At 44.6% G+C, this 10,717-nt stretch overlaps 1 protein-coding gene across 2 annotated transcripts; it reads right to left on the minus strand.

Annotated features, from left to right (window-relative positions):
* Positions 1–572: 572 nt before the first annotated feature.
* On the minus strand, positions 573–10,431 carry wasf3b (WASP family member 3b). 2 transcript variants are annotated; one of them, XM_086020062.1, is made up of 9 exons: positions 10,272–10,431; positions 5,334–5,491; positions 4,091–4,225; positions 3,520–3,673; positions 3,313–3,430; positions 3,038–3,219; positions 2,588–2,872; positions 1,292–1,593; positions 573–1,027 (listed from the first exon to the last, which is right to left on the minus strand). In XM_086020062.1, exons 2-9 carry the CDS (start codon positions 5,464–5,466, stop codon positions 870–872), a joined length of 1,467 nt encoding a protein of 488 aa, XP_085876188.1. In that variant the 5' UTR covers positions 5,467–5,491; positions 10,272–10,431; the 3' UTR covers positions 573–869. The 2 variants fall into 2 exon arrangements, with proteins under 2 accessions (XP_085876188.1, XP_085876189.1); XM_086020063.1 differs by having other exon boundaries at positions 10,209–10,362.
* Positions 10,432–10,717: the final 286 nt, after the last annotated feature.

Genomic DNA, 10,717 nt, shown 5'->3' on the forward strand with positions numbered 1-10,717 from the left:
TAGGGTAATTTTGCACATTTTTGGGCCCAAATTCATACATGAGACAAATGGACCGACCTCATCATTGCGTCTAGGTGGAGCATGCCGGCGACGTTGATTATTTTATGAGCATGTGCGGTTTAAAGCTTTTTGGACCATACTAAATAGCCCCTGAAGCCAGTTTCACTTAGGCAAATGACATTTGTCTATCATAAGCAGACCCACAAAAAAGAGTACTAAGCAGCAATTCCCAAAAGACACACGAAGTCTGCCATTTTGGTTTGAAGGGGCTCAAAATTAAGTACTCGGGCAAAGTTTGGTCTTTGCCATAACACAGGAAACTGAACTAACTCACCTCAACAAGGTCAGAGTAGAACCAAGTGTCCTAAGAGATTCATAGGCGCCCTCTACTGGTGAAACTGTACAGCTGCAATAACTCCACTCCTGACACTGCCGATTTCCTTCAACTCCTTCGTCGGGATCAAACACTCTGGCGGGCCACATATGGCCGTAGGTTGCCCACCCCTGCTCTACCTGGTGATCTACAGCGTAATATTGAGTAAAAAAAAAAAAAAAAAGAGGAAGGGATTAGCTCAAGAGGAAAGTTTTTTTGTTGAATCTAACACTTTCAAAAGTGGCATATACATCAAATTATACATGACGTGTGAGTGCAGCATTACAACAGGTACGCGGGGGGCGGGGGGCGGGGGGGGTAGAGGGGGCACTCATGGCGCTTGAAAAGCATCCAGCAAGACGTGAAGGTAACGGGAAGTGGTCATGGTTACAGTATATTGACTTCTTTACAGTGCTTGTAACAGCTTGTGGACCCTTCAGTTTGTACAGCAATGTGACCGCGTGCGTGCATGCGTGCGTGCGTGCGTGCGTGCGCTTCAATCGGACCAGTCGTTGTCCTCCAGCTCCGAGTCGTCCTCGGAGTCCGAGTACTCCACGGCGATGCGTCGCGACAGGATGGTGGCCACGTCGTTGCCCACGGGCTCCCGCTTGGCCTGCTGCTCCTGCTGCTCCTGAACCTTCTTCAGTTGGATGCCTGCAAAGGGGGACACGAGACACCGTTAGACAGCAAACGCAAAAGCGCAAATGTTTTGCTAACCGCTAAAAAAAAAAAAAAAAAAAAAAAAAAAAAAAGGATCATCAAACAAGAGCGTGTATTTTCAAATCGAAATTAAATCAACTGGAACAAAGTAAGTCAGAAAAGAGTCATGAACAGTCTGGCTATGGCGGCGGTACCTATTAGGGTGCACATTCCAAGCTGTTAAAATAATTCCATACGCACACGCGCGCGCATTCATACCCATACGTATGGCCGCCAGTAGGTCACTGCGGGCATCGTTGACCGCGCCGCTCTCCACGGTCACAGGCGACGACATTTTGTGCGCCATGACGAGGGAGGCGCCGGCCTGGAGAGGCGGCGGCGGGGGCCCGGGAGGCGGCGGAACCACTGGCCCGCCGCATATGGGCGGCGGAGGCGAAGCGTAGCCCCCGGGCCCGGGTGACAAGGGCCCTCCCGGTGGCGAGGCGAAGGCCGTCAGGGCGGAGGGGATGAGAGGAGCCGGGGGCGGAGGCGGCGGCCCCGTGTTGGCGTAACCATCCATGCTGCAAGAAAGGCACGGACAGCGTACCTAATCAACTGGCTGCGGGTGTCTAACGAAGGGGAGGGCTTCATTTTTATTAAGATGAAATAATGTTGTCTGGATATTACAACCGATAGAAAAATGATATGTGGCGCTTTAGCTGATGAAGTGGCTCGGATTGCTTGTTTCAAAGTTTCCGATACGGTCCTTGTAAGTGTACCTGCGAGTGTTTATTTGATGAGAGGGCTTTCATTTCAACATATGAGGCAGAGTTTCTGATACGGCTCATTTGCCGGATCAAATTTGAAATGCACTTAATTAAGTGGCTAGGAGCCGTTATTATTGTTTTGTTCTATAAAAAAATTGTTCAACTAATATTAAAGTTATCGGTAAATTAGATAAGGCGGAATTGCTGATATCGCTTATATACTGGATGACATTTTAAGCGCAATTAATGATTCGGCTTGCGGCACTTACTAGAGGGGAGGTCTTTTTTTTTCCCCTTTTCTTTTTTTCCGGACAAATGAATTTTTGCAAGTAGTGTACTGCAGAAGCCAGCATTGCTGATTCATTAGCGCACATGATAAAATGGCTAAAAGCGTCGATGAAATGGGAGGGCTTCATTTCTACAAACACATTTTTGGAATATATGGAACAATGTTAGTCGTGAGTTACGCAGCAAGGCGGAATTCCTCATGTAGCGCTCCTGTCACGTCACATTCGAAGTGCATTTCTAAAAAATAAATACATAAAATGGCTGCAGGGCTTTATTTGAGGGGAGGGTTGTTATTTACAACACTGTTAGCCAGATATTACAATTACTGTCAAGTGAAGCTGAAGATTTACTTCATGAAGTGGCCGGGGGCCTTTATTCGCCAGCTCGAGTTCAAGTTCAAGCATTTAATGTCTTCACGAATGAACTGTGATGGGAACATTTTTTTTTTTTTTTTTCCCATGAGGCATCTGCTAGAGGGAGGTGTTCATTTGTCTTAAGGGGTCGACGCCTCGAGGTTTACCTGTAGTCCAGTGGAGGCAGGGACACGGAGCCGCCGTTGATGGCCTCGGCGGGCGGGGGGGGCAGCGGCACATGCTGCTGATGCTGGTGGTGGGCGCGGCCCAGCGTGCCGCCCTGATAAGCCGCCGCCGCCGCCGCCCTGGCCCTGCCGTCGTGGTCGCCTCCGCCGCGGTGGCCCGCCGCCATCTGCGCGGCCAGGACGCTGGGCGGCGGGCCCGAGTAGGTGTGGGCGTGGCCGGCGTGGTTCACGGCGTTGGGGTAGTGGTGCAGGTCGGCTCCGTGAGCCCTGGCGGGCGGAGCAACAAAAGTACAGCGGATGGACCGACCATGTTTAATATTTTCAAAAATGCCGTCAATATTTTCATTTTTCGATGACTTGTGCTGTTGTACATTCAACCGCGGCAAATCATTCGATTCTTCAGTTCTTTTGAGGTGTCCCCCCCCCCTTTACCTGTTCTCTGGCGACATGGAGCCCTCGGAGGAAGCCCCTCTGTCCCTGTGTATGGTGTGACGGTGGTCCGGCCTCAGCTCCTTATCCAGCGCCATCATGTTCCACTCCTGTCGGCGGTTCCTCGCCTTCCGCACCTTCTTCACCTCCCTCTGCAAGGTTCCGTCCACGCAGCGCTTCTGTTCCTGGGTGCCGTGGACACATTTCATGAATCGTCACAAGTGTATGTGTGTGTGTGTGTGTGGGGGGGGGGGGGGTCAGCGGATGAGACTTTGCACCTTCTGCTTGCGCTTTTCTTTCCTCTTGTCTTCTGTGTCCTGCAGCATCTTCTCTTTCCACAGGTCGAAGAAGTAGGAGGGGTCGGTGTAGAACTTCAGAGCTTCCTTCTTGTCATCCCTGCACACAGGAACAAAGCGAAGTGTTTGAACAGTTTCATCGTATCACACATATATATATATATATTTTTTTTAATCTTGATGTCCAACCGGTAAGAAGAGAGGATGCTGAGGGGCGGTGGCTTGTCACTCAAATTGTACATCTCCTTCACCGGGTTGGGCACGCTGCTCTTGGACACCACCTGCTGGTCCTGAGTGGTAGAGCTCTTGAAGGCTTTGCGCATGTTGATGTCTTGCAGGGAAACTGTGCACAAGAAGTGAGCGGGAATTATTATTTTTTTCAAACCAAGGGGTTGCCCACGAAGCTACATACGGGCTGTGAAGGTTTTTTTTTTTTTAAATCTGATTCACCAAGTATTAACAAGACTCCTGTGATATTTGGCGCCATTTATTTGTTTCTATTCCAAAAAATATATTTGACATACAAAACAAATGCATAAAATAGATATTCATATACAATCATTTCTTTCCCATCAACAAATAACCTGGGCCATCTCTTCATTTTCAAACTCCATCCTTGGGCACAAATGTTCACCCAGCCCTGGTTTTCAAGGATGTACAGAATAAAAAGAGAGCGAGAGAGAGCGAGAGAGAGAGAGAGAGAGAGAGAGAGAGAGAGAGAGAGAGAGAGAGAGAGAGAGAGAGAGAGAGCTGGCCCCACCTTCCTCCACGGTGGAGTCCAGCTGCGTGACCTTGACGGCCAGCCGGTCGATGCGGTCCTGGAGAGAGTTGGCGCGCAGGTAGAAGGTGTTGGCCTCGTTGAACAGCTCGCCAAATATGTCCTCCGCATGTTTGCCTGACGCGAAGGACGCGGGAGAGAGAGAGAGAGAGAGAGGACATTTTGTCTTACTTTATTTGTCGAGCACTTTTAAACAACCGCCGCTGCATATAAGGTCTCATGCTGAGTCCAAAGCCAAACATGTGTTTTAAGGCGACTTTTAAAAGGTGCTACAATGTGCTTCAGAACAAACCAGCATTGTTAATGAAAGGCAAGCGTAGCTTCTTGGAGTCAAAATTCCAAGCAGGGCAGGAGGGGGCTATTTGCGCCCCCCCGCTGACAGGATGGGCTCCGGGACAAAATATTTAGCGGAAGGAAGAATCCCGGATGCGGCGCGCTGGGCCCTGTCAACTCTGACCTCACACCCTGAGGGGTGTTAAGGACGCAAACTATTACAAAACTGAACATTCTCAAATCAAAACAAGTGGGAAAAAGGCAAGATTTTTTTTTTTTTAATATCAAAGAAACATTAGAATTTTTTTTTTTTTAAATATTGGTCAAAATAAAAAAGATTGAATAAAAATATTAGTTCAATATAAATCCGAAAATACTATGGCAAAAAAATATGACTAAATTACTCTATTAAGAAATATCTGTTATGACAACAAATCAAAAACATATTACTTTATAATACAAAATTAAAAAAAAAATTTTAATGGAAATATTAGGAAAAAATACAAAAATGTTGGAAAATAATGGGAAAATTATAGTATGGCCAAAATGTTGTTTTTTTTAACTATGAAATTATACAAAATGTATCACAACAATAATGAAAAAGAAAATACACATTGATTACATAAAAAAATACAACTAAAATACAAAAATATTTGAAATTCTTTCTTTTTTTTTTGCTGCCTCTACAACGGAACTCATCCTTGCATTACGCTTTTGCCACTGAAGTCTTATGCGGTTGTGAGTTTTCATACCAACAGTGGTGAACTTATTTTTACACGTTCGAATCGTTAGCCTATTGCAAACCTTCCAAAGTGATTTTGGAACACAAACTTTATAACGGCGAGAGTTTGACCCTGGATACGGCGTGAGGTAGCTCTCATTTGGACTCAAGTGTATACTTGTATGTGTGCGCGCGTGCGTGTGTGCGTGTGTGTGTTATGGTGCGACTTACTCAGGCTGCTGAGCTGGCGGATGATGGCAGAGAGCGTGTTGTTCATCACGCACTCCAGCTCGCTGCCGATGCCATCAGGGAGCTCCCCGCGGCACAGGTGGCGCGGCTCGATGTTCCTCTTGACCAGCGGCATGGCGACGCTTCACGACCGCGCGCGACTGTCGGGGGTCACGCGCACACACATCAATACATTTGGATTTTCATCAAAAAGTTTTGAAATGATCTAAAAAAAAAAAAAGTGTTGGACTAAAAAAAAAAAAAAAAAAAAAATGTTTGAAAATGTTTGACCATTTTTTTTTCTACACGCAAAAAATGTCTTTATGATTTGAGAAAAAATTGAAAAACATTAAAAACAAAGTTTTGAAAAAGTATAAACACATCACAACAAAGATAAAAGATGAAAAAAGGCAAAATAATATCGGGGAAAAGAAACGGGAAGATTACAAAAACATATTACAAAAAAAAACATACAAATATACATACAAATATACAAAAAAAATACAAAAATAATCTGGAATACAGAAATATCAGATAAATAAAATACACAAACACAAAACAGGAAAAATGAAACTTATTCGGAGGAATGTAAAAAAACAAAAACAAAACAAAACATAAATTAGATTAGATTAGAAAATTTGAAAATAAGATACCATTATACAACAAAAAATCAAAAACTACACAAAAAACTAAGAAACAAACATATTCTGCTAAAACAGGAACATATCTGAAAAAAAATGAAGGGACTATGAAATCAAATAGATCGCCACAGATCGAGTGCCAAGAGCGACGACCGGCGGCGAGGATTAAAGCATTAGCGATAGCAAGATGCAGCGTGCCGGCTAATCCCGGGCCGGCCTGTCAGTGGCCCAGCTGGAAACTTGACACAAACGCACATCGGTGGACAGAAAAAGCGAGAACGGCGCTCTCAAAATGTGCAAAGTACACGTAAAGTTGACGTATTACGCATTTTTTTAAGAAGCGCTCGTTCATAAGAAGCTAATGCTGCTATCGAATTCCACAATTTCATCACCAAGCCACTAAAATACAATTGATATGTTACCCTTGGATTGGTGATCGGTTTATTTAAATTTGCTGATTGATAATCGGCCCCAAAAATCCTGATCAGTGTAAAGCCTGATTTGCATATCAAAAAAAAAATTTCTTCATAGTATGTCTACTTGAAGATGGGTAAACGTGGAACGCAAATAGCCAATAGACCCGCGGGAGAAATCCCGGCCGGCGTGCATCGGAGCGGCCATTTTATCAGCGCCTCGCTTCCTATTTTGGCAGCCTGGGCCCAATTCCTGTTTCCTGCTCCCGCCTGTGTCACCTCTGCTCTTCCCGTCCAAACAATGCCGCTCTGTCCGCTCTTCAACAAGCAACTGCAGAACAAAAGACTCCCATTGCCATTTAACACTGGACCTGTGTGGCTACAATTAGCACGAAACCTGCTACAGCAATCTGGTGATGGAGCAACATAGCAACGACATCTACAGCGTTTGGGTTAGCTCCTATGGGAGAAATTGTTTAAAAATCGAGCGGGACTGCCAAAACGATGCAGGAAAAACTAACAATAGAATACAATGAGTATGATTTTAATGATTTTTTTTTCTTTTTTTTTTAAAAAATATATGCGAGTATTGTTATATTGTCTGTCTATGTGTTGCTCCACCGTTTGTGTTCAAGTAGCCATTGATTAAATGGTCATAACACCCCACCACAGGTGCTATTCGTTAGTCTGTTTGGTAGGGCCCGTCCAATTAATCAGCTGGAGGATTCAATCGGATGACATTAGTCTATTTAAAAATCGACACAAATCTGCTTATTATTATTATTTATCTATTTTTACACGTAATAACAGCCAATTTATTCATCCAGTAGTAGCTCAAAAAAAATCTTTTGCCGATTTTTGCTGTCTTATTTTCGTTCACATTATAAAATAAGACAAGACAACGACATATCCCCCGCCAAAAAAGGAAAATTAAATCGACAATAAATCTGCTCGCAAAATGTTCTCTCTGTTGTAAAGTTAAACACAAAAGCACAAAATATAGCAAAGTGGAATGTTTTGCCTGTAATTAATATTTTTATTGTTACAAGTATTACGGGACCCTAAACAAATTAATTTATTCAATCTTTTTTGTCATTAATCGTTTGATTAATCGGTCATCAGAATTTTATCCTGCCAAATAAACGAATCGGCCCCAAAATAAATCCCACATCTCTTGGGCCCAACTGTAGCTTGCACTTTTGCATTGTTTGTTAGCGTTCGGCTAAACGGACCTTTTGGTAAGCAAAGTGAAAAACAACATCATGTGGCCACGCTGCACAAGACTGTCAGCAATTGCTGGCGGCAGCCTGGTTGGATGGAGCAGTGTGAGCAGAGACACCCTATTGACCAGAGTGCATGTGTTTGGTTTTGGGCATGACAATCACATCAATGAGGCGAGATAATGAGCAGTGAGGAGGTGGCGGGTGGGGGTCGGCGGCGGGGAGGGGGGGCCGAGGCAGACCTCCTTCACATGAGCCAAAATGGAAGGCAAAGAGGGTGTGCCATTAAATGAATGAGTGAATAAGAGGGTGTATGTGAGTGGAAAGTGATGTGTGACATTAGTGTGTTTATGTGCTGTGCAAGGAAAGAAGAGTGGGGGTGGGGGTGGGGGCGGTGGGGTGTATGGAAAGGGGGGAGGGGTGGAAATAGGGACCTCGGGGGAAGCCACACTGAAAGGTTCCCGGGACAATGGCGCTGCGTTCACACGGCAACCGCGCCAGTTCTCCCATGCATCCTCTCAACCGCCCCCCACCATCTCTTCTTCTTGAACCCCCCCCCCCCCCCCCCCCCCCCTCGTACTTTTCTCACCAGCTTCCTCTTCCTGTGAAGCCCAACTAGGAGCGTGATTTTGATCCATCCGTAGTAATCACATGCAGTGCTGATGACTAGTCTTGCTGCTTCTGTTTACGTTCAAATATATTCTGTAGAATATAGCACTGTATTCTGTTTCTATAGAATCTGTCCATATATTATACATTATCGATTAAATCGGCGATACTAGCTCAATCAATTGATTTTTTGCAGATGTTTTATTTTTTTTTAAACGTATTAATACATTACAACATAGGACAAAGATAATGACATTAAAATATTCCACCCCCCCAAAATCTGCCAAAAATGTGGACGATATTTACCGATTTTTTTCTCTGTTGTTAAGTTAAACAAATACTAAAGGGCATATAATATTACAAAACAATCAAATGGTGCCTGTAATTCGTATTTTTATTGTTGTAAGCATTAAGGGATCCAAAAAAAAAAAAAAAGAAGTAAGTTAACAATGTGTGACACCGGGGTTACCACTTCCTCGCCAAGATGGCTGCCTCGGCCCCAGACGTGTCCCGAAGCGAGGGTGTAACGCTTGCTAATTCATGAGCCGGTGCTTCTCGCCTCTACGGGGGCTGTATTCTGATCTGGTGAATAATGCAACTGGGATTACGTCACCGCCCCTCTGCTGGGTGTGTGATGTCACTCCTTCTGCTGTAAAACGTGTACCTGTGATTAAATATTCATCACATGCTTGGCGCACAGCGTAGCTTCTTAGTAGTAGTAATAGTAGTAGTATAGGGCCTGGATGAGCATCATAATAGAGTACGTATACATATATGATATGCGATGAAGTACTTTTACTTGTCCAACTGATTTGGTCTCATGTCCAAGGTTTTGGTAAGCAAATGAAGTACCGTGTACAGAGTAAAAGCCTTGGAATTTTGCTGCTTCAAATCACAATGGCCTGCTCAAATTTGGGCCCGCGTCCTTGAAAGTTTTCGTACATCCTATCTTGATTTCCACCCAAATTTGTTTTGATTGGTGACACTGATGTGGAGGGCTAATTTGTTGTCTCTTTCTGTAATTCCCCAACTGATCATGCCTATTGGATGCCAAGATGGACAGACGAGTTTTTCCATTTCAGGCGTAGGTCATTGAGATTTTTTTTTTGCGTCTTGACATGATAGACATGTCCACCAAATTTCATGCCAATGGGTGAAACTGGTGTCGGGGGTTAATTTTATCAAGCTTTCCACAGGTCTTTGCCCACGAATCCTTCCATCCAACTTTGACGTCAAAACGAATGGCTACCGGTTCACTTTTGTGCGACTTTCTTGAGCATCCCGATATGATTAGCATGTCCACATAATTTGGCCTCTACTGGTGAAGCAGGTGTGATGGGCAAATTTTTCAAACTTTCAAGGTGCTCTTGCCCACTTATGCTTCGAAAAATGTGTATCCATTTTTGATAGCAAAATTTCAGGCATGGGTTCATGGGACTTTTTGTCATGCGCTGTTACAATGTTTGAATTAGAATAAACAGCAATTTAAAGATGGCTCAACGTCATGATTGCTTACTATGCCACCATTATTGTTTGCAGTGCAGTCACATGAACATCATGCCTTGACATTCACATTTGATTACCTACTCAGTAGTACCCACACTACTTTCTCTCGAAGATACGCACGCGCGCGCACGCACCCACGCACACGCAAACACACGCATAAATGGCAACCACGATCAATCAGTGTTCCGCACCGTCGCTTCCCGTATCTGATGGGCTGACCCACATCTGTTCATCGGAAGCACCCCTACATCCCCACAGCCGATAAAACTCCAAGCCGGACGCCGCCGTTCTGGGCGTTTACATCACCCGTTTCCGCCGAACACAAATAGGCAGTAAAATACGCGTGGAGAAAGGTAGCAGAGCGAGAAATGGTCCATTTCTAAGGCGGTTTTTGAGACTCCCAGGGAGGGATGACCACTCGTTTAGCTAGCTTCGTCCAATGGTTCGACTTGTGAGTTAGAATACAATTGAATGTAAATATTGACTCACGTTTCGTTTTTATAATGAGGAGAGACAGCGGTTGTTGTAAGTACATGATAACAAGGCCCTCACCAGTTGTTGAATTAGCAGACAAAATCAGCCGGTCCGCATGTCCCGTTAGGTACTCCCATTAGCACTGCCATCCTAACATTGCATCCCCCCTCAGCCTGTCTGGCCACTCGAGGGGGGGGAAATCCTTTGAGGACATGGACACGCCCTACTGGCCAATGAGAACACGAATCAGTGGCTTTGACACATGATTGACGTCCGTGCCAACCAATGAAAGGCCGAGTAGGAAATGAATGACAAAGATCGCAATTAGGAGCGGTCGGCGTACAGTTGGGCGTTGTTGATTTTTTTTAATTAAACTAAATTGTAGTTGCATTCCCAATTAAAATGTGGTAACACACACTTTTATAGTAAAGTTGAGATGAAACACGATTAGATTGTGTGACGAAATAGCTAGGTCAGCATCCTGTGGAAAAAGATTCAGTTGAGAGGATTACTATGGTACTTAA

This window comes from Filicampus tigris, chromosome 21, assembly GCF_054856515.1.
Source record: "Filicampus tigris isolate MCC_2025a chromosome 21, RoL_Ftig_1.0, whole genome shotgun sequence".
Lineage (NCBI taxonomy): Eukaryota > Metazoa > Chordata > Actinopteri > Syngnathiformes > Syngnathidae > Filicampus > Filicampus tigris.

Bases quoted from the DNA above. Each gene is read 5' to 3' on its own strand.
- wasf3b (XM_086020062.1), bottom strand. From the start codon at position 5,466: ATGCCGCTGGTCAAGAGGAACATCGAGCCGCGCCACCTGTGCCGCGGG. The intron at 4,226-5,333 runs GTAAGTCGCACC...CCTTCGCGTCAG, and splicing joins CCGCCAGCTCAGCAGCCTGA to GCAAACATGCGGAGGACATA. The intron at 1,028-1,291 runs GTATGAATGCGC...CCCCCTTTGCAG, and splicing joins ACTGGCGGCCATACGTATGG to GCATCCAACTGAAGAAGGTT.